This window comes from Bos indicus, chromosome 29 (assembly GCF_029378745.1).
Source record: "Bos indicus isolate NIAB-ARS_2022 breed Sahiwal x Tharparkar chromosome 29, NIAB-ARS_B.indTharparkar_mat_pri_1.0, whole genome shotgun sequence".
Classification (NCBI taxonomy): Eukaryota; Metazoa; Chordata; class Mammalia; order Artiodactyla; family Bovidae; genus Bos; species Bos indicus.
In genome coordinates this window covers 43,382,810-43,405,521 of record NC_091788.1, presented here as the reverse complement: position 1 = coordinate 43,405,521, position 22,712 = coordinate 43,382,810, and the positions used below count along the sequence as shown (strand labels likewise).

At 57.6% G+C, this 22,712-nt stretch overlaps 1 protein-coding gene across 18 annotated transcripts in view; it reads left to right on the top strand.

Annotated features, from left to right (window-relative positions):
* NRXN2 (neurexin 2) overlaps positions 1–22,712 on the top strand; it is a 110,206-nt gene that overhangs the window by 82,094 nt on the left and 5,400 nt on the right. For 13 of the 18 annotated variants that reach the window (XM_070783017.1, XM_070783016.1, XM_070783018.1 and 10 more), the window contains 4 exons: positions 4,129–4,300; positions 8,354–8,443; positions 11,825–12,150; positions 14,516–14,594. In XM_070783017.1, the coding sequence (XP_070639118.1) occupies positions 4,129–4,300; positions 8,354–8,443; positions 11,825–12,150; positions 14,516–14,594 (667 nt within the window). The remainder of the gene's footprint in view (positions 1–4,128; positions 4,301–8,353; positions 8,444–11,824; positions 12,151–14,515; positions 14,595–22,712) is intronic. The other 5 variants (XM_070783026.1, XM_070783019.1, XM_070783014.1 and 2 more) reach the window with 1 other exon arrangement.

Genomic DNA, 22,712 nt, shown 5'->3' with positions numbered 1-22,712 from the left:
GGCCTCCCCACCGGGGGACGGCCCACCCTTGCTTCTTCACCTTGCCTTTTGATCCTGTCTCGCCTCTGCTCTGCCCTTGAATATCGTTCCCTTAACCTTTGCCCTTGCAGCAGCCACCTTGCCCGGCCTCATGGCCATTGCTACAGCCTCTCTGGCCACAGCCCTGCACATTCCTCCCTGACCTCTTGGCCCAATCCCACGTCTCCGCCCTGACCTCCCAGCCCGGCTTTTCTGCTTTTCTCTGTGCAGCTCCCCTCCTTGCCCTCTGCTCCCTCCCACTGCCTCCCCCAGGCCGCCTCTCCTCACAGTTTACATCCTAACTCTAGTCTTGAAGCTGCCCGTTTCCTCTCCATCTCTGGTCCTGCCCCACACCCTTCCCTACAAGCTCTAGGTGGCTCTGCTCCACTTCTGCTCTAAACATCTCCCCTGCCTCTCCCCTGTCTTAACCCCTGGGCCTCTGACCTGCCTCCATTTCTACCTGTGCAGCCCCTTACAGCCACCTCCCTTCCCTGCCCGCACCCCATGCACTGACCCTGGCCGGGACCCTGAGCTGGGAGGGCTGAACAGGCTGGCCAGGCTCTGTGTGCTGGAGGGATCTGCGTGGGGGACCCTGAGCTTCAGGGGAGCGAGAGGGCAAGGGGAGAGGCTTCTCTGGGCTCCGGCCCTTCCTTACAGGACAGCTTTCTAGGCTCCCCAGGCTGCATACCCTCCCCCGACACTGACTGGAAGGAGTGAAGGAATGAGGCCTGAGGGGAGATGGCCTGTGGGCAGAGTGGAGCCGAAGGAGAAGTGGCAGCTGATGGGCACCGGGCGGGGGAGGCCAGGCAGCGAAGCGAGCAGGAAAGGGGTGCAGAGGGAGGTGTGGCAGAGAAGGCTGGAAGCTCCGTGAGCAGGTGTCTCCGCCCGCGTGAGAGGCAGTGCGATGGTGGGATGACTGAGTGTGACAGTGTGGGGCTGGTGCGTGTCGATCATGCCAGGAGTGTTTGAGGGGTCTGTGGGGGACAGTCTCGTGGCCTCTGATTGGGTATGGCACTCTATATTTGTATCCTTGACCGTGTGGTGTTTGCTGCTGGTTCAGTCTCCTGACCCTGCGTGGCAGGTGTGACTGTGCTTCTGGGTCCTTCGCTGTGAGTGAGGGCAGTCGCTCTCTCATCACATAGTCATGAGAGGCTGTGTGCTTTTCAGAGCAGATGTTTGGGTTTGAGTCTCCGCTCCACCACATCCTTGCCCTGTCTTCATGGGTCCCCTCATTTCCCGTGCCTCTATAGTGTCCTCCTCTGCGTAGTGGCATGGGCAGAAGACAGGGAGCTGCTGGGGAGGTTCGAGATGATGCACATAAAGCTCTTAGGACATTGCCCAGCCCCTAGGAAGCACCGTGTCTGGTGATAGCCCCATCACCCGTGAGTGTCCCCCGGATGAGTTGATCTACAGGTGGTCTGTGTCTGCCTCATTGACGACTTCTGTCTCTGTGCCTGTGGGTTTAGGGGACAGGGTCCACCCAGTGCTGAGAAGGGGCAGGGGGACAGGGAGCGGGAGGAGTCTCCTTTTCCCCCTCTCAGCAGTTACCCCCCACCTTCGCAGGGTGCTGTGGTGAAGCACACACCCGGCTTCTGCTGGGTTACCGAGGAGGGTGGGGCGGGGTGGGCGGGGCTGGCCCTGGGATGGGGAGCCTGGAAAGGGTGGGGGGCCCTGGAGGAAGTGTGGGAGCCACATGAGGGGTGAGCGGGGCACTCGACGGGCTCGAGCCCCCTGGGGCGGCCCCCAAACCCCCTCCTCCCCTGGTGACACACCAGCTCCCACCGCAGCGTCATTAGCAGCTCTCAGAGAGTGGGGAGGCGGCAGCAAAATAAGAGAAAAGCAATTTGACGTTTCTAATAAAGCGTCGCTCCACTTTGCCAAATTAATTTTGACTCCCATAATTATTTGCTGTAGGAGCGGCCTCGTTCTTCCCGCCGCCGCCTAATGAGGTAATTGGGGAATTAGGAATTAATGACTTTAACAGAAGTGACAACTGACTTCACATCGGGAGCAGCACTGGGAGCTGCCTCTCCCCCCCGGAGTGCACAGCTCTGAGCTTGGCTGCCTCCTAGGAAACGGGGGTGTCCTGCCTTCCAGCCGCCCTGGACGGCCTCTGTCTGCCTGGCTCTCAGACCACTTCCGCTTTTGACTGCCGTCACCACCTGGCTGAGCCTCGTGGGGAGAAACCCTCAGAGGCACCCAAGGGGCTGGCGCTGTTGCATTACTCACAGTAGTACTGAGGTCCGTTCCCCTCATATGAGGAGCAGACCATCACCCCTTCTCCCTGGATGTCATCAGTCTGCAGGTGGTGGGTGGGTGCAGCTTGCTCGTGCTCTTTGTTAGGCAAGCCCAACCTCAATTTCCCTGCTTTGCTGCATCTTTGAAGAGCTGCTGCCTGAGTGTGTGGCTCTGTGTGTTTGTGTGGCTTTCCCAGGTTCTAGGAGGGGGAGAGATGGACCCACAGTGGGGAAGGGATAGGGCCTTCTCCACGTGGACCACAGGCGACACCCTGCTCCCCACCTCCCCCTGCACACCCCAGGCCTGCCTCGTCTGAGCCACCTCGCCCCTCTTTCAGTGCCGCCAAGCCTCTTGACCCTGTTGGTTGCAGGAGGTGGCCACTGAATGGCTCCTCATGCCCAGGCTGGACTGGAACAGTCTGTCAGGAAGACTCCAGGAGTGTAGCGTGTTCTGGGAGGATCTGGGTCCCCCTGACTGTGTCTGTCCCGTGCGGAGGAGGGTGTGGGAACTCAGGAGGCTGGACTCGGGGTACTGCTAGGAAGCGCAGGGGAGTGGAATAGGGGCTCAGGTTTAGGGCCCAGAGGGCCTTGTGCTGGCTTCTTTAGAGGTCTTTGGTCTTGAGGGAAGGTTGGTCTCAGTAGCCTCTCAGATCACCCCCAGCTCCAGCACTCTGGGTTGGTGTCTCCCCAGACTGGGGGGGCAAAGCAGGAGAGGGCACTGGCTTTGGAGTCAGGCCAACTGGAGTTCAAACCTAGGGTTCCTTTCTTATGAGCCATGGAATTGGGGGATATTGTTTACCCTCCCGGGATCTCAGTTTCCTCCTCAGTGGAACATGGATGCTGTACATTCCTGAGGGTTGCCGTGGGGGTGAAGAGAGCACGTGTGTACTGTACCCACAGAGGGCCTGGCACCATTGAGGGCTTCAGTGAGGCTCTGGCACCATGAACAGAACTCTTCCTGGACTGGCTCCTGGGCAGCCTGTGTGGGTTTCCCACGAGGCCCTCTCTGAGGCCTGGGGCTGGGTGGGTTGCTCAGACCGACTCTCTGCTCCCCTTCTCCAGGCTCAGTCCCTGTCTTTCCTCTTCCTGTCCATTTTTTCCACCTGCCTGCAGCATCCTCTACCCTTACACCCCCATCTCACTTTTCCTTAATGATCCCAACATGGTTTTTCTCGTGGATCTCTTTCTATACCCAACACCCTCCAAAACACGCAGTCCCGACCCCCTATCTCTGCCCCCTTGACTGTAGAGGGGCTGCCCCCACACTCAGGCCTGACCCACATGGGCTGATGCCTGCTGATGCCCTGGAGACAAGCCCCCAGGGACTTGCCCAGTGCTGAGCATTCAGGGGAGGGGAAGCTGGAGCTTGGCGGTGTGTGTGTGTGAGGGGAGGCCAGACCCTCCTGAGGCACCAGGCTGGCTTCTGTGGACCCGCCTGTTGGTCGTGCCTTAGGGAATCTACCCTCGGTGTTCCCACTGGCCCTGGCTTGCTCTTGATCATCCCTGTCTGGGGCCTGCAGGCGCAGTGGCCCTTGCATGGAGTAGGTGCCCCGTAAACATTTGTGAACATTTTGACTGAAGCTAAAAGCAAGAAGCGAGTGTGGTCAGTTGAAGTGCTCCAGGTCCATGCTCTGCACCCCACAGTGGCTTCTCCAACCTCTCTGAACCTCAGTTGCTCCCTCACTCGCATATGGGGGAGGGGGCAAGCCGACCCCCTTGGGCAGGTGAAAGGGCCCAGTACAGGGCTGGGAGAGGTGTGTTGTAAAGCTGTTAAACGCAGCAGAGCTGGACCGGTGGTGGTCACAGGAGGAGTTCTAGCGGGAGTGAATGGTTGTTCCCTCCCAACCCCTGATCTCTGCCTCCCTGTCCCCAGGACCAGGGCACCGTTGGGGTGATCTTTAACGTGGGCACGGACGACATTACCATCGACGAGCCCAACGCCATTGTGAGCGACGGCAAATACCACGTGGTGCGCTTCACTCGAAGTGGCGGCAACGCCACCTTGCAGGTGGACAGCTGGCCGGTCAACGAGCGATACCCGGCAGGTAGGTGGCGGGGCGCAGAGGTGTGGCGGGAGGGGTGGGGCAGGGCAGCCAGGGCTGCCTCCAATAGGAGCGCTGCCTGCACCAGGGGCGGGGCTAAGTGGCGAGGCTTCCCGCAGCGGGAAAGGTGTGGCTTGTAGGGGCGGGACCAAGGTGGGGCGGGGCTAAAAGGAATAACCGGGATTTGAAGGGTAGGGGTGGGACTGTGGGAGGTCAGCTCGCAGGGGGTTGGAACAGCTGAGCAAGGAAGGATGCAAGAGCAGGGTCCCGTTTGGGGGTGGGGGAGGAGAGAAGCGAAGGAACGTAGAGGTAAGGAGAGTCTGACGTAACTGAGGGAAGGATGAGCTGAGAAAAGAGGGACAGGTGGAAATGGGGCGGCAGATGCAGAAACCAAAGAGAGAAGATTCAGAAGTAACGCAAAACGGATCTTGGCAAGGAAGCAGGGCTGTTCCCAAGGATAGAACCAAGGCAAGAACCAAGGTCTTTACAAAGAGCAAGTCGAAGGTTCATATTAGGTGAACTAGGTAAAGAGAAGTAACCATGGAGACCTGGAGAAAAGGAACCCCAGCGTCTCAAAGAGTAAGGGACATCGTGAAAGGGAGAGAGCGACAAGTGACAACAAGAGCGAAAAATAGGTCAAGTGCCTTCAACAAGGCTTCATCAACTACTGGTTTTAGGTCCTGTGCTAAGCCCCGAGGACGCAGGGCACAGCTCCTGCTTGCAGGGAGCTCACAGTCATGGGGGCGGGGAAGCGCAGGGGTGCAAACAGACCCGATTCAACAGTGTGACAGCTGTGGTGGCCGAGGACCCACCAAGATATGAGGAGCACAGGGCAAGGACAGGAATGAGGACCTGAAAGACGTGAGGAGGCAGAGACTGCGAGAATCTGAGGGAGGCAGAGAAAGAGCCTCAGAGTGAGAGGAAACAAGGGAGGAGCAGTGGGGAGATATGGAAATAGTCACCGAGACAGAAACAGAAACGGAGTCAGCGCTCGGAGTGATGCAGGGAGATATATGGAGCCGCTGTCTCACAGATGCAGCCAGCAAGAGAAGAGGTGGCCAGAGCCTGGGGAGGGAGACGACAGGGGGGGAAGTGGAGGTCCTGCAGGAGAACCGCAGACACACCGAAACGCGAGACGCGGAGACACAGGCTGAGTGACATTGCAGAGTCGCGTGCAGGGGGCGACTGAGGAACAGAGAGAGCACCTGCAGGCTCAGCCCCGCTCCTCGGCCAAAGTGATGCCCAGAGAAGCTGCCTGTGCTGGCCGAGGGGGCGGAAGGACACAAGAGGTTCAAGTGTGCAAACCCTCACAGGCCCACTTATTCTGGGATGTAAAGGCTCGTGTGGGCTTATGGCTCACCAACACGTGGGCTTGTACCCACACACTCTCAGGCAGCCCCTGAAGACAGAATCCCAAAGCCCCCTAATAAACACAGAGACTGACACACACGCAGGCCAGCCCCAGGCACACAGACACTGGCAAATATTCATGTGGTCAGACAGACACAGGGGGAAAAGCCCTACAGAGGGATGCCAGCTTACACCAAGGCCTGGGCATGTGTGGGGCAACTCAGGCACATAAACGTTCCCATTCCAAGTGCCACAGACACGCCGACACCCACAGGCCCGGCTGTGGGCCTCAGACTTCGCTCTTTCTTAGACACACACACCAGGGTGACCTTTGAAGCAGTGAAGACACCAGCCCGCCCTGGACGGGGCTGGACTCAGGGAGCGTGGAGCTTTATGTCAAGCCAGAGTGCCTCCCTTTGGATCTCAGCAGGGCAGATGCAGGATTAGAAGAGTCACACCTGCCCTCTTCTGCTTGGGATCCCTGGCTGGGGTTGGAGAGACTGTGGGGTGCCTCCTTGACTGCCAAGCAGAGTAACCTGAGGGCCTGGTGCCCTATGAGGGCAGATCACCTACGAAAGCGAGTGTCACCCTGAGCGACACCAGCAGGCCAGAGTAGAGTGTGCATGGCCCAGGCTCTCAGGAAACACAGACACGCAGCCCAGGGACCCTGAGTCAGCAGGACCTGGCTTTCCATCCTGCATCTGCTACTAACAAGCTGGGTGACCTTGGACAAGTCATCAAGCGCCTCTGCATCTCAGTTTTGACCTCTGAAAGTTGGGGATAATAGCTGCATCATAGCCATACTGTGAGAGTTCTGTGAGATGGCCTAAGTGCTAGAATGGCATGGCATAGCAGAGGCGCTGTTAAACTCTTGTTAGAATTGTTGTGTGCGCCAGTGAGGCAGATGTACGTTCTTCCCTCCCTGTCAGGACACACATACGGACAAATACATGACCACACAGACACAACTCTCCAGTAGGAGTAGGTGCCTGGATGCCTCCTGCCCTCCTGCCCTCCTGCCTCTGCTCCAGCGCTCCCTCTCCCTCCCTTCCCCCGCTTGTCTCCCATCTGGCTGCTACTCTCCTCCTCCAGACTCTTCTGGGCCCCTCCCAGCCCCAGCCCCAGCACTGTGCTGCCTCTGACAGAACACAGGACACTGCTGGTCACTTGCCAGCTGCAGCTTGGTGGGGGCTCCCCCTGGGCAAGGACTGGACCTTTGTCTTTGCATCTCCAGTACCCAGTATTCCTCCAGTACCAGGAATAGAGAAGACACTCAGGAGATGTTTGTTGAGTGACTCAACGAGTGGGTGATCCATTTTTGTCTAAAATACAAGTGACCCGACTCTGTGGATTCAGAGTCTGTGGAATCTTCAGGAGGGCGAGGTCTCACTGCCTTGTAAGCATCCAGGGAGGCCCCATCCCTGCCGGAGTGAACACACCATGGGAGGTTCATGGGAGGTGAACACAGGCAGGCCCAGGCCCAGGTCTCGCTGGGCAGGTAGCATGGTTGTGCAGTGAGACATGAGGAGGAAAACGCCCCCAGAGTGCATGCTACTGAAGATGGGGTCAGGGGTTTCAATGGGTAGAGTGGCCAGGTACCCAAAGGAAATAACTTCCATTTCCACAGCTACAGTTTGGGGTCACCTACAGCCTTGGGGGAGAGCTCACAGGACACACAGACACAGACAGACAGACACACACATCCTACTTCCTCCCTGTGAGCAGAGAGAACAGCTGTGTATGGATGGGCAGCCAGGATTGAGAGGAGGAAGGCTAGGTTGGGGCTGGGATGGGTCCCCAGGGCTGGAACGGAGGGGGGACCTGAGCAGAGAGGACTCCGAGGGTCTTGGAGTGAAGATGAGAGAGAGGGGTTGAGAGCCAGGTGCCGCCAAGCGGAGGAGGGCCGTGGGCACCTTCAGGGAGCCCAGGGGTGGGCCAGGGTGACAGAGGAGGCGAGATGCAAGGGTTGGGCGGGGCAGTTGGGGGATATCCAGCGGGTGCACTCCACTGTGACCAGGGTGAGAAGCCTGGAAGTGTCTTCAGTGAGCGCGGTGGGGGCTTGGCGGGGGAAGTGCCAGTGGAAAACCAGTGGTGGGGTGTGGTGTGGGATGGGAGGTGAGGGGAAGCTGGGAGTTGATCACAGAAGGTAAAGGGAACCGAAGGGACTTCGAGAAGACTTTTAAATCTCACTGTTAAATGTATGTGCCGGACCACCCCCTAAATGCCGCATAAACCCCCGCTTAACCCGTCCCTCCCACTTCTAAACCGCCCTCTAAACGCAGTAACCAGCTGGGTCGCTAAGGCCTTCCACCCCTAACTTAAACCTGCTAAATGCCCCTCCCCGCCCCTCTACCCCACTCTGGGATGGGGAAGGAAGCGGGCAGACAGATAAACCTGTTTAACCTCTGACCTTTGACCTTCCAGCTGCCTCTTCTTCCATTCCCCTTTCCTTTTCTTCCTTGTCCCCTCTTTTCTTCGGGTGGCTCCTGCCCCCAGGATGGGGCTGGCTCTGCCTGGGAGCCTAGGGAGGGGGACCGGAGGGCAGACGAGGGACCGGCGTTTCTTCTCCCGCCTTGGGTGGACCTGCCCTCTCTCCGTGGGATGTGGCCGCTTACTCTGAGTCTCCTGAGAAATGCATAATTACTTTTCTAACTCCTTTGGACTTCGCCGCCTGAGAAACCTACTGTCTTTCTAAACTTTTCCAAGGAAACTTTGATAACGAGCGCCTGGCGATTGCTAGACAGAGAATCCCCTACCGGCTTGGTCGAGTAGTTGATGAGTGGCTGCTCGACAAAGGTAATTAACCAGAATTAATTAATTAATTAATTAACTTTAAAAACACTATCTTAAAGGTGCAGAGCTCTCTCTTTCCCCATCCGAGCCTTCCCCATCACCCACCCCCTAGTGAGAGGACAATTGTCCGGCCAGGGTGCTCCCTTCCTCTCTGGGGTCAAGGGTCTGTGGCTTCTAGAGGGGTGGTTGGGGCAGGGGTGGGGCTTTTCCTAGAAGTGGGAGAGCTTGGTCTCTTCCTAAACCTGTGATGGGACTAGGGTCATCGAGGAGATGCCGAACCCCTCCAGGAAGGCAGGGGGAAGTGTAGGTGGGGAGGGGGCTGCCCTGTTGGCTCAGAGGTTTAGTCGAGGGCCAGCTGAGGACCACAGCACGCTGGGCAGCAGATGGCTTTGGGAAGCAGAGGGCAGTGGTCCTAGGATCCCAAGGAGGGATAGGAAGACCTCACGGGGCTCATCTGAGGAGAAAAGGGAGGATTGGGGTGCTTCAGATCCCACTGGAAAGATGAAGAGTGTCTGTGCGGCCACTGTCTCTGGAAGGGGCCCACCTGGGTCTAGAAGGTCTCAGACGCAGTGGAGGTTGGGGGGAGACTAGGAGGTGGGGGAGAGGTGGCATCCCAGGAGGATTTCTGTGCCCGCTGAGCTGATGAGGAAGACAGAACAGCTGGCTAAGAGGCGCTGCTGGGTGTGAGGGAGGAGGGAGAAGGCCACTTGTCACCAAGGGAAGTTGGGGCCAAGGGCAAAGCCATCCCATTCCCTTTGGAGAGGGGGCGAGCTCTGTACCTCTAAGGCTAAACTCTAGGGGGGAAGTAGCGCTGTTAAACCTCCACCTAACCAGCTGATAACTGTGCTTTTAAATGTCCACTGGGGCCGGCCCCAACTAAAACCCCCAATGTCCCTTCCAGCCCCCACAAGGCCAGCGGGGACTAAACATGCTGATAACCAGATGTGATAAATCCGTAGCAGGACAAAAAGTTAAAGGGACTGTAACAGACATCGCTAAAACCTACAGCCCCCAGCCACACTGGGCTGCTCTCTCCAGCGGGGTGAACTTTAACCCTTTGAGGAGTTCATGGTGGGTGGGGCCCCAGGGGCCTAGTTGGCTCACCTATGTGGCTTCCTCCCCATTACCCACCTCCCTCTCCCGGAATCAGAGAGGCCAAGGGAGCAGCTTGGGCTGAGGCTGGGACAACTTGTGACCCCAAGGGTAGGGAGAGTTGGACAGGCCAGGGAGAGGGCCTGGGGGGCGGGACTTGTGGTCCAGCTGAAGGAAGAACTCCTGCCGGTGGTTTGGAATCCCAGTTCTGCTTTGCGCCTGCAGGGTTGCACCTTCTCTTTAGGCCTCTGGTTCCTCTTCCAGAAAGTGCAGGGTTGGCCATGTTCTCTAGTATTTCCCAGAGCATGGCATGGCCTTGGTCAAGGCATCAGCTCCCTCCTCGGGGAGCAGGGACAGTGATTCCTGCTCAGCCTGCCTCACACGAGGATGAGATGAAATGAGGAGCAGGAAAGTATTGGAGAACTAAAGCTGGGCATTCTTGGAGAGATTCCTTTACCGGGGAACCCGTCAGCACCTAGCATGTGGTAGGTTCTCAATAAATATTTATTGAGTGAATCCATTTTTCCAGTTCCAAAATGTATCCTGTGAAGCATAAGTCCCATGAGATGCTTCACAATAAAGAGATTTGTGGTTAAAAAAAAAGAAGAAGAAAGAGAGAGAGAGATGTGGTAAGATGAGCTTGAGAAATCGGAATCCCGTTTCTTCCTCATGGAGAGGCGTATGAACATGCATTTTAATAAAGGCTCTGAGAAGTCCTGCGAGAGAGAAACCTCTTGTTTAATTATGAAATGTTTGTTTTCCAAACTCATTTGACCACTGTGAACCTTCTCCCCTTTGTTTTTCTCCTAATTCTCACATGCGGGTGTAAACTGGACACTGATCCTCAAGGCCTCTCCAGGGCCCATGTCTAGCTGCCAGTCACTAGTTCTCAGCTTCTGTGGGCTCTGGCTGCCCCCTCTGGAAGATGATGGCCCTGCTCCAAGGCTGAGGGAGGTGCTGGGCAGAGGGAGTGCTGGAGGAGGAGAAGAGGCTGAGCAGAGGGCCTGAGCAGACACATCTGTGGCCAATCATTGGCCAGAGGCCAGACAGATGGCTGGGGGCTCCAGAGGTCTGGGTGTTCCGGGGAACCTGTGTTTCCAAGAGTGTGGGTTTCACAAGTTGGACTGTCCTCAGCCCAGGTTTCAGGGCAGGGCTTATAGGCACCTAACTCTAAACCAGATCTGTAACGAGGCACTAACCAGAGGCTAACGAGGGCTAAGCCAGGCCTTAAACCCCCAGCGCCAGCAGCTGAAGGTCCAGGGGAGCAGGGGGCAACCTAGTACTGCCTCTGCCCGCCTCCCCCACAAAATAAGCAACATCAAAACCAAAGTTAAATCTAAACTTAAACATAATAAATATCTTTTCTAAAAACCAAACCAAAGCAACAAACTCAGAGGGTTAAACTGACCCCCAGATCCACTAAAACCAAACAGAACAACCAAAGCCCACCCAGGTGGGAATTCTGAGGTGTAACTGCTGAGTGAGGAGCGAGGTTGGAGCTGGAGTGGTTTTTTTGGCTGTCAGCGAGCGAAGCAAGGTCCCTTTAACATTTTCCATCTCTGTGCTTGCATACCCTGGCGGGGAGGAAGGACTCTGCTCTCCAGGGCGTGACCCCCAGGCTGTGGCTGAGCCTCAGGGGAGGAGGGGAGAGGGGGGCCTGGTCAGAGGTCTGAGGGCCTGGTGGTGGCTGGGAGGACGGAGTGTGGTCCACGTGGCTGCTCCTAGGCTCATGCATGCTGGCCCTCCTCCCACGCACTGTCCACCCAGGCCTCACCTCCATCCCTGCCCTGACACGCACTGACCACGTGGCCTGGCAGTCGCCTCCTCCGTTTCTGCCTTTTTGTCTCCTCTGTCTGCTGCTTCCGAGGGTTCCGTGGCTTGGGGCTGGACACGGGTGTGGGAAGTTGGTGGGGAGCAGAGAGAGAAGATGGGGATCCAACTGAAGGGAAAGAAGGGGGCGATGCCCCCACAGCAAGAGAGGAGGGGGGATGGGAAGGCCAGAGGCATGAGCATGGCGGGGAGAGGGGGGAGCTGGGCCCCCTTTCCTGGCCCGTGTGTGCCCTGGGGCTCCTTCCCCTCCAGGGTCCCTGCTGCCTGGACTGGGCTAGTGGCTGACGAGGACTTTCCCTTTGGTGTCTGCCCCTTCCTCATTTCTCCATCCCCACCCAACCCCTACTTGCTGGTTTCCACCTCCACCCCTTTCCCCACCTTGGGCACCGCCCCTCCCTTTCTGGTCCCCCCTACTGCCTGTCCCCTCTCTGTCTGTCACCCCTGCCCCTCCCCACCCCCCAGGCCGCCAGCTGACCATCTTCAACAGCCAGGCTGCCATCAAGATCGGGGGCCGGGATCAGGGCCGCCCCTTCCAGGGCCAGGTGTCCGGCCTCTACTACAATGGGCTCAAGGTGCTGGCGCTGGCCGCCGAGAGCGACCCCAACGTGCGGACCGAGGGCCACCTGCGCCTGGTGGGGGAGGGGCCGTCCGTGCTGCTCAGCGCGGAGACCACGGCCACCACCCTGCTGGCCGACATGGCCACCACCATCATGGAGACCACCACCACCATGGCCACCACCACCACGCGCCGGGGCCGCTCCCCCACGCTGAGGGACAGCACTACCCAGGTGAGGGCCCCTTCAGTGGGTGGATGAGGGATGGGGGTTCAGGTGGGAGTAGGGCTGATGTCTGCCTAGCAACCCCAGCGCCTGGGAAGCTCTGAGGGGACGGTGGTTTAGATGGACCTGGCAAGGTCTCCTTTCTTGAAGCGCTTGTCACCCTGGGAACCAGGGATGTCGTAGATGTAGAGGTGACCACTCTTTCTAGGGGGGCCATTCCCAGAGTTGAGGGGAAGTTGGGTACCCTAGCTAGACCAGGGAAGACCACCCCCAGCCTATGAGAGAGGCGCTGCTATAGGGGGAGAGCAGAGCTGGGAAGGAAGGCTTCCTGGAGGAGGCATTCCAGGCCTCTGCTTGATGCTTCTACCTGGAGAGACGGGTGAAGCCCAAGAGAGACCACATTGGCCTGCGGGATGGAATGACCCCTGCTACCTGCCTAGTATTGAAGGCCATACTCGGTGTTGTGTGGGCATCGAGGGGAAGACAGAGGGAGCCAGGATGGCACCGCTCTGGGCAGGGCACAGAGACGACAGCCCTGGAGGTGTCAGCGGCTCACCTGGTGGTGGCAGCCCTTCTCCAGAAGCTGGTGGAGGCCGGGGCAGCCTCTCCTGATAGCCGGTGTCCTTGTGGTGGGACTGCCGGCCCGCTCCCGTCACAAGCCCTCTCCGTGTGACCTTGAGTAGACGCCACTGTGTAGCAGGCCTTAGTGTCCTCCGTGCCTGTGGGTCAGAGCCAGGCAGGTGCAGACAGTCCCCTGGTGCTTTACCTCCCTGCCCCCGGCCTGCCCCACCTGCTATACCCTCCCCGGGTCAGGTTTGAGTTTATCTCCTCTTGCACCCAGGGGAGCACCCGAGGGGGCTGTATCTGAGAATGAGGCTCTGCTGGGACAGGAGAGTCCTGACTTTCCTGGTGGCCAAAGCTGATTGAGCGTATGTGACTCACCAAGGCAGCCCAGGTGCAGCTGAGTTTTCTAGCTGTTGCTGTGGCCTGAGGGTGGCGGCTCGCACCTGGCACACTGGATCTTGCTTAGGGACCTTGCTCCCTGCCCAAGCCACTCCTGTTCCCCATCGCCCATGGCTGCGGGCCTCTGGGCCTGGCGGGACCTCTGTCATCCTGGGTGAGGGAGGGTCTGGGTCAGTCACGGGGACAGATCCTACCTCCACCACCAGCCTGCCTTCCGTTTCTGTAAATGAGGGCTGGGCTCTCTGAGCTCCCATACCCTCATCCCTGTCAGTCTGTGCGGGAGGGACCTGGATCTGGCTGACATCCTTGTCCAGGGAAGAGAGTCAAGCCTGAACCCCTTTCCCTTCTGCCTTTAGAGCCAAGAAAATTGAGGGGACCTGAATGCTGGGCCTTACCCCAGGGAGCTGGGAGCCCTGGGAAAAAGGCGTGGCTCTGGCCAAGTTTGGGCACTGGCCATGCTCAATGCCTGATGGCAAGAAGGGCATCCAGTCTCAGTGTGAGGTGATGGGCAGACCGTCTAGGCAGGAGAGAGGGGTGGGGCTCTAAGGGTCACAGCTGTGTGGTGGAGCCTGCAGGCCGGCGGAGAAGCAGAAGTAGTCTTCCAGTCCCCACCTTGTCCTTTGGTGAGGGCTGCAGAGTCCTGAGATCAGGGGGTGGGGAAGAAGCGGGATGTGACCAGTTCACCCCTTACCCAGCCCAGACTCCTCCCATCCTTGGCCTTCGGCCTGGCCTTCTGCCTCCACCCGAAGTCTTTAATTTCCTTCCTGCTTGGAGTCTGGGTTTCCCTCCTTGGGTTTCTTCCCTGTCACCCCCTGTGTGTCCCCCCTCCCCTTACACTCACTCATCTTGGGGATTCTCTTTCTTTGCAATCAGGAGGAGAGAAAATGCTGACAAAGTCGACTCCTGTTGTCATGGCAACCACAGCCCTAATTATTGTGTGCAGCCTGGTTCCCGGGCTCCAGGAAGGGGGTTGAAAGAGAGATGAGAATGGTGGGGTGGTGAGGCTGGAACTGAGAAACCCCCCAGGCCCTGCTCTGCCCATGCCGGCCTCCAGAGGCCCCCGTGCCTCACCTCCCTGCTGCCCCTGGAGCCCCTTGCTCTGGTCTGGCAGCCACAGGTCTGGCTTGAGTCCCCCCAGCTTCCCAGAAATAAAAGGCACAACATGTGCTGTTTCATTGATCCCCAGGAGCACGGGAGCTGCTGCAGGACAGGGCTGTTCAGTCTCACTTTGCATGGGGAGGTGGAGGCCCCTGGGTCACCCAGCAAACTATGAGAGAGCTGGGGTGTAGACCAGGTGTCTCTGCCCAGGGCCCACCCCCAATCCTGTCCCACAACTCAGGAGGTGGCTGTGGGGCCTGCTGACCTGCCCTGGAATCCTCCTCTTTCCCCCCACCCTCCTCTCGCCCCCCAGAACACAGATGACCTCCTGGTGGCCTCGGCTGAGTGCCCGAGTGATGACGAGGACCTGGAGGAGTGTGAACCCAGTACTGGTGAGTGCCTTTCCCCCCTCCCCTGCCCCGGGCCCACTGTGACGCTGAGGGGAGGGGGGCGACTGTCCTGCCCCCAGCCCAAGCCCCCCAGAGGCCTTTGCCAGGCCTTAACTTTTCCTGATAGCTTCCTCTCCCTGCCACTGCCACCAGGCCCCATGGGTACTCCCTGGTGAGGCAGTTTTTGGCCTTTTGGTGCCCCAGCCCTCAGAGGTAGTGTAGTGAGGTCCTTAGCTTGGGGTCTTAAGATTGAAGGCCAAGGGATGCCAGGAGGGAAAGAGGGAGAATTTACCCTAGAAAGAAGAGTAACTTCAGGTCCCATGAGTCCTTGTGGGGTGTTGGGGGATGGAGTATGGGGATGGGGAATGCAGGCCTAGGAACTACAATTCCCATCAGCTCTTGGGTTCAGAACTGCAATTCCCATCAGTCCTTGAGGTCTAGGGTTCTCTTGGTCACTAAAAGAGGAGGTCTCTGCTGGCTCCTGCACCCTCCTCACTCCCAGTCTCAGGGAGGTGGCCAGACAATCCCGGGGCTCCCTGGCCAAGCTGGGGCAGTTAGGTGGGAGGTGCCCCAGCCAGGCATTAGGTCCCCAGGGAGATTGGGCCTGGGGAGCTGCTCTGGGAGGAGAGCAGAGCTGGGAGGGAAGGCTTCCTGGAGGAGGCATTCCAGGCCTCTGCTTTATGCTTCTAGCTGGAGAGAAGGGTGCAGTCCCACAGAGAGAGACCAGATTGGCAAAGCAGGGGTGGGCTTGGGTGCCAGCTGAGAAGTGTGGGGTGTGGAGCAGCACAGTGGGTGCACGTGTGCAGGTGGGTGGCAGCTGGGAGGAGCTGAGGCCGGCAGCAGGAATGGAAGGAGACTGAATGTGGCCACGTTTCCCCTGGGAGCACGTGGGCCTTGGTGGTGGCCTGGTTGAGCCCCCGGGGGCTTCATCTCTTGCTTGGGTTTTGCAGAGACTTCTCCCCATTACTTTGCAATACTTGATGGCTGGGCTGTTGGTACTGGAAGCTGGAGGTTGGGGCAGGTGCCTGCAGGGTTGGGGTCGGGGGAGGGGGTGAAAGGGTCAGCTGAGGTGGGCAGTGTGACCTGGGCAGAGCCTGTGAATCTGGCCTGGGGGAGAGCCTGGGGGGTCTGCCAGCCACAGGAGAGCCACTCAAGCTGAGGGTGGGCTGCAGCAGGCATGGAAGAAGACTGAATGTGGCCATTCAATGGAAGGAGTGGGGGCAGAGCCAGAAGACCCTGGAGCCTTGGCGCAGAGACCAAGGGTGAGGGATTTCTGGGGCGCAGCCCACCAGGCCCAGAGGCTAATGCCTGACCGCCCTGTGTCCCTCAGTAGGCTAGAGTGAGGGGTTTGTTCTGGCAGTCTTGGGCCCTGAGGGACTTCGGGAAGCCTCTGGTTACTGGGCTGGAAAGGCCTTCACACCCATAGCCAGAACAGTGCTTTCTGGACAGATGCCCTCCACTATGGGAAGCTCTGCTTTGGGGGGCTCCCCCGTCTCTCTAGTGATCTTGGCTCAGGGATGCACCCTCACACCCACTGTTGCTTTGGGAAGCTGTGGGACTCTGGCACCTTTGACATAGCACCCTCCTCGCACCCCACTTTTCCCCAGACTAGTCACTGAAGGGGTTTCCTGTAGGTGGACACAGAACTTCCCACTCAGGCCTGCAGGAGGGGCTGTGCTGCAGGGTCCCATGGGAGCCCTGGGATGGGACTCTGGGGAAAAGGCTGTGTGGTCACGAGAAAAAGGCACTGCTTGGCCCCACCACACGTTTGCACACTTGGGGATGTGAACTGCCGGGGCGAGTGGAGAAGTCTCTGCTTTCCCTGGGCCCTGCAGATGGCCATCCTACAGCAACAGACAGGGCCATCCTGGGGCCATGCACTGTCCACTGAGGCTCGGGCCTCCCAACCCCACCCAGGATCTCGTCAGGGGCCTGGCTGTGACGCTGAGCGTGTGTGCAGGTGGCTGGGCGCTTTTAGGCTGTGTTGGGACCAGGGATTGAGGCAGAGCTGAGTGGGCAGGTTAGTTGCCTTCCCTGCATCAAAGGGTCAAGTCTGTGAGGGGACTATGGAGGGCGGAGGAGGAATGGAGGCTGGGGGATGAGGAGAGTCTGGTGGGCCAGCCTTTAAAAATAAGAGGGCCAGTGGGCAGAGGGCATGCTGAGCATCCAGAGAAAACCCACGGAACCCATCTTGAGATGTGCATCGCATGTGTTTGCACCTCCACATTCACGCTGCTCTGAAATGTTTAAATTGGATTTTCATCTTGATGGGAGGCCAGACAAGGGCCAAGATGACTCTGGGGTCTCTAGACCATGACACCTCCCACCTGGAGGGGGAGGGGCTCGGGCCAGAACCCCTCTTGTGCCCCCAGTGTGGAGGCTTTTTCTTCAGCAGACACCAGGCCTCCTTGGTCTCCAAGGTCAGTGTCAGAGATGGAAGCAGCCTGGCTAGAGACAGCAGCTACTCAGGGGCTGGCCCCAGGCTCTTTGCACCTCTCTCACCTGCCGGATCCTCCTCCCTGGGCTCCAGGTGTGAAGCCTCAGGTCATCTCTGATATGTTCCTCACCTTCCATCGACTTGGGCCCCTCCACAGAGCCCAGACCCCATTCTCCCTCCCCAGGCACCCCAGCTTGGAGAACCCATCATCTGACAGTCACTTTAGTGAGGGTGCCGCCCAGCCAAAGAAGGGCGTTGTGTTGATGGACGCAGTGTTCAGATTCTTTCTAGGGGGAGTGCCTTTAGGAAACCATGTCCTGCATAGCAGGCACTGTGACCCAACACGCCCCGCTGTCTTAGCTGGCCTGACCCACACCCTGTGTTATGGGCCTGGCCTGTAGGGATCTCGCCCCTGAGACGCACAGAAGCGCATGCACAGGCTCAGACCCACAGAGGGACCCAGCTACATGCACACATGTGTCTGACCAGAGGCACGCCCACATCCTGGCACACACATTTATAGACCTACTGGCAAGCTCATTCATGTCCACTTCCACAGGTCCACATATGTTCAAGCCTAAAGGGCACATGCCATTTGTGCCCAGGCTAAAAGAGGCATGCATGTGCTTAGATCTAAACGGACGTGCTTGTATTCAGAGCGCCAGAAGTCTGGCACACACAGACAACCCCCCACAGATGTACACAGTTTCACAGAAGCACACACATATGTTCAGAGCCCCAGTCCTGTATGTGTGTGCTTAGGGCTCCACACCTAGATGCGGGTTCATAGGTGTCTGCCTGCTCAGACCCACAGCTTTCACACTCACACATGAGCCCAACTGCACGAGGGTGCCATGCAGCATGTCTTTAACCCACAAAGGCAGCCGTGGGTGCTCAGAGCTGCACATCCATGCACTCACAGCCCCACTGAAGTGTGCATGTGCATATCTATTGAGGGGTAGACCAGATGTTCAGAATCACATGCACGTGCTCAGAAGCTTGCATATTTTAGGCATTCATGAGACATATGCCCGTGTGCTCAGACCCTTAAGGCCCATGCGTATACGAATCTGAGACTCTCAGAATTCCACATCCACACTCAGCTCGTAGAGGCACACACACGTATACAAATCCACCTGTGTCACAGACATGTTCACTCATGTGCTCAGGTCACAGAATCCTCTGTGTGAGCTCTGACTTGCAGATGTTCACAGATGTGTATGTGCGTGTTCTGAGTAGGCACACACACCACGTGAGCAAACTTTCTGAGGTGCAGGCGCACGTGTGCACACACAGGCATGTGAATTCAGGGATGTCCATGTCTGCCCCAGGCTCACAGAGGTGCACGAGTGTCACAGCTCCACACATGCAAACACTCAGGCTCAGCCTGTCACTTGCACATCTGTTCACGATCACTAAGATGCACACATCCTCAAAGGCATGTCCTCGTGTACCACGTGTGTGCTCATTTGAGACCCCTGAACGTGTGTGTGTGCACATCCTCAGGCAAGCTGTGTGTGCACAGACCCAGGGGTTCACGCACAGACACACGTTTCTCCAGCCCCACAGACCTGCACCCCTCCCCCACCACCTGGGAGAGGAGTTCCTCAAGGCCCATCTCAGCTCATTCTCACCTGCGGGCCCTTGAGCTCGGACACACACATGTGCTCAGAGCCCTCAAGGCATGCGTATGCGTACTCAGTCCCACAGTGGTGTACACACACGTGCACACACAGAGTCAGGTCAACACTGACCCACGTGGGCGCTCACAGCTGCTCATACACTCACTCATACACTCAGAGATACACACGCAGCTACACACAGAAGGACACCTACATATCCGTGGACCCTCTGGCCAGTCACACATCTTCAGACGCAGTACAATGCCTGGCTTCCTGTTCACCATGTGAGCACACAGACCACAGGGACCCGCACATACATGTGTACTCGGCTTCACATAAACCCCCACGTTCAGACCCAGAGAAGCCGCCTCATGCACGTAGCCCACATATGTGCATCCCTTCCAAGGCTCTGCTCCCGTGCATGTGCACACAGGGCCTCAGAGGCGTACACATGCTCAGTTCCACAGGCATTGACCCATTTGCTCAGACCCACACATCTAGCTCAGAATCAGAGGCACAGATGTGTTCAGATTCTAGCCTGTCTTAAGATAACGCTAGTTGTTACAACAAACAAGCTCTCAACACCAGGGTTTAACACACAGAAATTGACTTCTCCTTCACGTAAACACTGTTCCTGATGGGTGAGCAGCTGTTTTCCAAGCGCTGATTCAGAGTCAGTCTCGGTCCACCTTGAAGTTGCACCGTGACTTCCCTAGTTGTGGTGGAAGGGGATGAATGGGGAGGGGCACAAGGGGAGGGTTTATGGGCCAGGCCTGGGAGGGAGAGGGGCGTGTGGGTCCTGCTGATGCTGCCCACCAGAGCACCGTCCCCGTGGCACAGCCTAGCTTCCAGGAAGGCTGGGAGGCATGGCCCTGCTGTGCTCACAGGAGGAAGCAAAAACAGATTTGGTGACCAGCTAGCCATTTATCTGCCACAGTCTGGGCTTTGGGTCACAAATGATGCATTCCACTCTCTCCCGCCCACTGAACACACCCACCCACCCCCAAGGGGGACACCCAAAGCCCCCCTCCCTGCAACTTGATTAGAACAGTCTTCTCAGAGGGGAGTATGTCTGCAAGATGGACCCTCTCCATAGGGTTCAGACTTAGCTCCTGGGTACCCATATGTGGTCTGGATACCCATTAACTAAAAGGATAATTGATCTCATTGACCACACACCCATAACACCAGAGACAACCACCACCATAAAACCCTGCATCCAAAGGAAAGGATGGAGGGCACACAGCAGCTTGTAGCTCCTAGTATTGGGAGATCCAGCCAGCAGGCAGCTCGAGGCTCTGCCCTCAGGGGTGGGGATGTTACCCCTGATACCATGTTCTGCTGTCTGGAGAAACTTTCCTCTCCTTTGTCTGGAGCCCTGGTGCTGCCCTCTGGCAGGTCCCTCCCAGTCCTTTATCCTTCATGGCCATCTCTGGGTGGGTGTTGCGAAAGCATCCTCCTTGGAGGCCCCACAGCCTTGACAGTCCACTTCCTGTGCATATTTGGGGGCCCAAAGGTGGTTTTGAGGCTCAGTCAACGGACCCACACTCAGACTTCTCTCCTAGGCATCATTCTCAAGCCTGTTTATCTCCTTGTTTCTCTGTCTTCTCTCTTAATTTAGCGGTGACTATCTTGAGGGCATTGGGAACAATTGGTGGGGAACCGCATCCTTAGTCTGATCCTAGAAGCCAGGCTGAACCCTGTTATTCAAGCGGAAGTGTCACTGGGCCACTGTCCCTGAAAGCCGTCTCCATTCTTCTCTCTTAAGATTTGGGGTTGGGGGGCAGCGGCTCTTCTGGCATTTGCAGGCCTCATATTCTGGGCTCTCTCTGGTCCCTTCATCTCTGTTGCGAACCCACCAGTTCTTGTCTAACGATGTCTCTTTTTTGTAACATGTTACTGAATGCAGGAGGTGAAAGCCGGCCCTGCCATCCTGACTTTCTGAGCACTTTTCCTTAGTGCCTCAGGCTCAGCAGGCACAGGCGTGTCCTAATCCAAGATGCCAGCTGTCCTGCGGCTGCGTTATGTGGTCCTGCATCTTTCCAGCCTCCAAATCCATCTCCTTGGATTGTTACCTGAGGGCCACAGGTTTTTGTTAATGTGACACCCACTTGGGGCTGTGTCTGTACTAGTGAAGGTAATGTGTGTTTCTGTAACATATAATCCCTGAATCTGAGTGGGTCCTTTAAGGGAAGTTTCTCACTCAGGGGAAGCCCTACCTGGGTGACTAGCAGGAGTGTTCGGGGAACCCAGGGTCCTCCAACCTGTGGCTCCTCCATTTCAACACGAGGTTGGCAAGGTCACTGGAAGGAGAAAGAGTGCAAAGACTCGCATCCTGGAGTGTTTATGGGCCAGTACTAGCACTGCCCACTGTTCCCTCCTATGGCCACACCTACTTGCAAGGGATGCTGGGAAATGTAGTCTCAGTGCCCGAGGAAAGGAGGTGGTCACAGAGGCACACCGCATGTGCTCAGACCCTTGGTGGTAGGCTCGCATCTCCTCAGGAACAGATTCATGCATTCACACGGGCACACATGAGCTCAGACCACCACGTACAAACCGCGTACAAACCATGTACAGAGCACAGACTCACTCACATGCTCAAACGTCCGCTAAGACTCGCTGCCATGTGGGCTCATGTGCCCAGATCCATCAAGGTTCATGTTTGCACGCACATGCACAACATGCTTAGAGACACGTGCCCAGGTGCACAGAAACAGACCCCTCAAAGGGGTGGGTGCACGTGTGTGCACACAGAATGCGCCTCACCGTCTCAGACCTTGGCTCCACCTTGGCCCTTGTTTGCCCTTGCTGTGCGGGGATTTCGGATGGGGAGGGGTGGCACCCTTCAGGCCACTGCACACAGTTGCACAGATTGTTCTCTGCTGGAACAGGTGAGTAAGGGCTGAAATCTCGCCAGTGCTCTGCTTGCCAAGCCGTGTGTCCTGAACCCTGGAGCGGGGCTGTGTCCACCAGCAAGACAGGATGGCTTTTTCCAATTTTGCACAAAGATACAATCTGCCAAACCATGCGCCTGCAGGGCTGTGGCCACACTGAAGGGCTGCTGTTTTTCTAATCCCCATTAAATGCTGGACTAGTGGCCTTCTTAAAGTCACAGCCTGGACAGGGCACCCAGGGTTGGCGGATGAGGCCTCAGGCAACCGATTGTTTCGTCTCTCTCAGCCTCAGTTCTAGATGCTTCTTTGGGGGTAGGCAGATCTTGCTTGGGTGGGAATGGAGTTCCTGGCTAGATTTCCAGTCAAGGGCCTTCTGTGCCCTAAAAGCAGAAAGGGTCCGGCTTGCCAGGCCAGCAGCCCCCAGAGCCAGGGTTTGCTGGGCGGGGAGGGTGCTTGGGAGTGGCTTGTGATCTCCTTGGCCAGAATGGAATTCCCTTTAGTAAGGGGACTGCCATGCACTGAAATTCAGTTGAGGAGCAGAGGGTGAGTGGTATCTATGATAAATGCTCCTGTGAATATTCCCCCAATGCTGCATTTGCCTGAAATGGAGGAGGGGAGAAAGGCTGTCTAGGGCCCTTATCAGACCCCCAGGGGCACCCCATCCCAGTGTGCACCCTTGGAGTAGAACTGGACCCAGGATTCCAGGCACCATGAGTCTTCCTGAGTCCGCACCCCAGATGCCCAGTGGGAAGAGCGACCTGGGGAGCCCCCAGCTGGACTTCTGCAGTGAGGAGTCTCTGAAGGTTTCTCCCCTCCTCCAGGCCCCACTAACTCCTCACTGGGGCAAGCTTGCCTGACCCTTTCTGGACTGATGAATGACCTCAGAAAAACGCGGTACCATATTTTGAGTGTGACTTGACCGCCACAGAACCCAGGCTGGCTTAAGTGGGTGCTGGAGAAGGAAGGCAGTGTGGGGTTGCAATATTGTGTTGTCTTATGGAGAGGGTAGGGGTTGTGGGACCCAGGGGGGACATGGTGTGGGGGATGGAGGCTTGTGTTCAGGGCCATGAGAAGGGGGCGTCAAGGGGCAGGTGTGGCAGTGCGGGGGCTGTGGGTGAGGGCAGGGCACCCTCAGGAGATGCCCTCAAGGCCTTGGACCCAGGGG